This window comes from Cynara cardunculus, assembly GCF_001531365.2.
Source record: "Cynara cardunculus var. scolymus isolate 2C chromosome LG 4, CcrdV1, whole genome shotgun sequence".
Taxonomy (NCBI): domain Eukaryota; kingdom Viridiplantae; phylum Streptophyta; class Magnoliopsida; order Asterales; family Asteraceae; genus Cynara; species Cynara cardunculus.
The window spans coordinates 10908685-10911936 of NC_037531.1; the positions used below are offsets into that span (position 1 = coordinate 10908685).

Consider the following 3252-nt stretch of genomic DNA (forward strand, 5'->3'; position numbering starts at 1 on the left):
AAATAAATTTGGCTATTTTAAATAATAAAAACATCATATTAGAAAACAAAATATAGTAAACATAAAAAAATGTAATTAAAAGATCATCTGAAAACACCAAAGTTTTATTTCACACAATGAAATAATACAATATCGCTAAAGTGAAACAAATTTAGTGTTGTTTGAGAATGTAAAAACGAAACAAAGTTGATATGAGATGTGATGTGAAAGTGAAACACTAAAGTATTCTTTCAAGATTGTAAAACAACATAATGTCGTTAATGTTAAACAATAAATTGTTGTTTCACAAGATGAAACAATGTAGTATTGTTTTACAATTTGAAAACAAAACAAAACAAAAGTTGACGTGGAATAATGGGATGGTAAACGGCCCCTTAGTGTAAACTAATTGACACTCGTTACGTGTGATCTAATAATTAACTATCACTACAACAAAATCGGGTTTATACGATGTTTAAAATGTCTAATTGTCTTAATAGAATGTTTTATAAGACAAAAAAATAAAGCGTTATATCTAAAAAATTATAATAGTATGCTTTTCGTTTTAAAAAGTTTTCAAGACATTTTCAAAATGAAGCATCGTATTAGCTATTATACAAAACACTGTTTCAAAAAGTGTCATATAAAATTAATGGGTTTACATGTCACATTTTCAAATAGTTCCTTACGAAATAGCCGATACAACATTTTATTTTAAAAATGTTCTAAAAAAACTCTTTAAAATGCACAAACATGTCATATAAACTTATTATAACACTTTTAGATATATATATATATATATATATATATATATATAATGTTTTATTGTTTTTTTCATATAAACTTAAGTCTTGTAAAACATTCTGTTATAACATTTTGACATTTTTTATGTGTTCAGTTTTCTTTCTACTCGTTAATAATTATGCTTACGAGTGGAGGAGTGAAAAACATGGGGCCAGCATTTTCCGCAGGCCAATGTCCGTCTTTCGCTTGGATCGCACGGTGTAGTCTCACCCCTTTCTTAACCGCATTGGTCACGGCTTCAAAACTCGCTTCTTCACCTTCATTTACTCTCATTGGAGGTATGCTCGTAAGATCGATTCCATTTTCCTTTATCAACTATTCGTTATATAACATCACATCATCAGTTTCAAGTACTTTCTTTTAGAAGTATATAATATATATAAATACGACTCAGTTCACACCACTAACCCTGTATCTAAATCGAATCAAAGCAAAAAGCGTGACGGTTAAGTTCTCATTTACCTGCATCCGCATGAGGAGATCGCCACAAGCATGAAACCCTCCATTTCTTCGATTATTTGCAAAGTTGTCGCGAACCCTTTCGACTTGTTGTTTCTCGTCGTGAGTACCAAGATCGGGATTAAATTCCCAAAATTGTCTACCGACAAAGTTGTTGGTACTATACAAATAGGGCCCATCACCTTCGGCTATCTTTAGCTCCCACATCGATCAATCGATCTTCTTCTTCTTCGATCTGGTGGTCAGAAGTCTTCGTCGCGTTCACGCATTCGTCGATCCAACGTACAGGAATCGATGAATGGCAGTTGATGATTGATCGACCACCTAATAAAAAAGAATTGAGGTTGGTGGATTTGTTGAAAGGTGGTGTGATTAAATATGAACAAAGAATTGTAAGGAGATTAGAAACAACCAAAAGGATCTCATTATGTTTGGTTAGCATATGTAGGATGGTACGCCAGCTTCCGGCACTCGTAATATTATATATATATATATATATATATATATATATATATATATATAGATAGATAGATAGATACATATAGGCGAAGTATATATACGAGAAGAAGAGTTAAGATGAGAAGTGTGAGAAGAAATTTGGACATTTGATCACCTTTAATCTCAAACTCATTCAAGAATCGCGCTTGATACAGGGATTGATCCGGTACATCTCATTCTAATATGCATCTAAAGGCGGGAATTTCTTTTTACGCTTCTTAACTTAACTCTACTTCTCAATGAAACCTAACCCTATATACATACATATAAAGAGAAATTTAGGATCACGTGAGATCAACCTGTTTTCGTGAGAGCTGTGAGACCATTTTTTTACATTTAAATTCACAGCAAAACCATGTGGAAGTTCGGATTAATTTAGTGGAATTTGGAATAGATTTGGGTTGAGAATCTTGTTTTGTATTGGAAGATGATAACACCAAGATTCAGAAAACAAACAACGACAGCATGGAATTTGCAGATATAAAAATGTTTGGTGAGTAATCCAATATCTTTGATATCGATATTTTCTAAGCAACAAAAGTTGAAGATCAAATGCAAATTCCTATAAATGTTATATAATATTATATGTAACAAAAGATGAAGACGTTTTTTGCATTTATATAGAGAGAGACTTTGGTTCAAATACAAACTATTGCATTTGTATAATCAATACAACTTAATATATTGAGATATTTATGAAAATGATAAGAGTTAATTTATTATGATTTGAATATTTATGAAAGATTAATATGGTTCATTAATTATGATCGATAGTTTATATTAGAAAACAATAAAAACTTCTATAAAATCACATATTCATCAACCGATAATGTTTTAATCAACCAATACAACTCAATCTCAACCGTTGATTTCATTTGATGATTATGTGATTTCATAAAAGTTTTTATTGTTTTCTAATATAAACTATCGATCATAATTAATGAACCATATTCATCTTTCATTTTGTTCATTTTTTTATTCATATAACCCAATCTCAACCGTTGATTTCATTTTTTCTAATACAACCCGATATAAAAATGTTTGGTGAGTAATCCAATAAAAATTATGATCGGTTGAATGAGGTTTTCACGGTTTTTATTATGATCAGTAATTTATGCATATAGGAGTGGGTTCAAATAAAAACCAATCAATTTGTAAAAACCGTGAAAACCTCATTCAACCGATCATAATTTTTCATTTTGTTCATTTTTTTGTAATTATGAGAGGTTGATTAACCATTTTTATTGTGGAAGGTGTTAATCATAGATATTATCATCTTCATTATTTTAATTTTGGAAGAAATACATGAAACAGTTTCATTAAAATTTCATTAAGTAGTATATGAAACAATTTCATAACCACATATGAAGCAACTTCATAAAAAAAATATTATATGAAACAATTTCACAAGATTAACAATTTCATGAAAAAATTTCATAAGATTAACGACAGATGAGAGTAGTTTTTACGGTTTTTACAAATTGGAGTGGTTTTTATTTGATTACTCATATA

At 29.6% G+C, this 3252-nt stretch overlaps 1 protein-coding gene across 1 annotated transcript in view; it reads right to left on the bottom strand.

Annotated features, from left to right (window-relative positions):
* Nucleotides 1–3252, bottom strand: part of LOC112511749 (dammarenediol II synthase-like) — a 12763-nt gene that overhangs the window by 9261 nt on the left and 250 nt on the right. The window contains exons 2-3 of the mRNA XM_025117477.1: nt 1246–1566; nt 910–1098 (exon numbers count right to left, since the gene is read on the bottom strand). Of these exons, the coding sequence (XP_024973245.1) occupies nt 910–1098; nt 1246–1449 (393 nt within the window). The 5' untranslated portion in view covers nt 1450–1566. The remainder of the gene's footprint in view (nt 1–909; nt 1099–1245; nt 1567–3252) is intronic.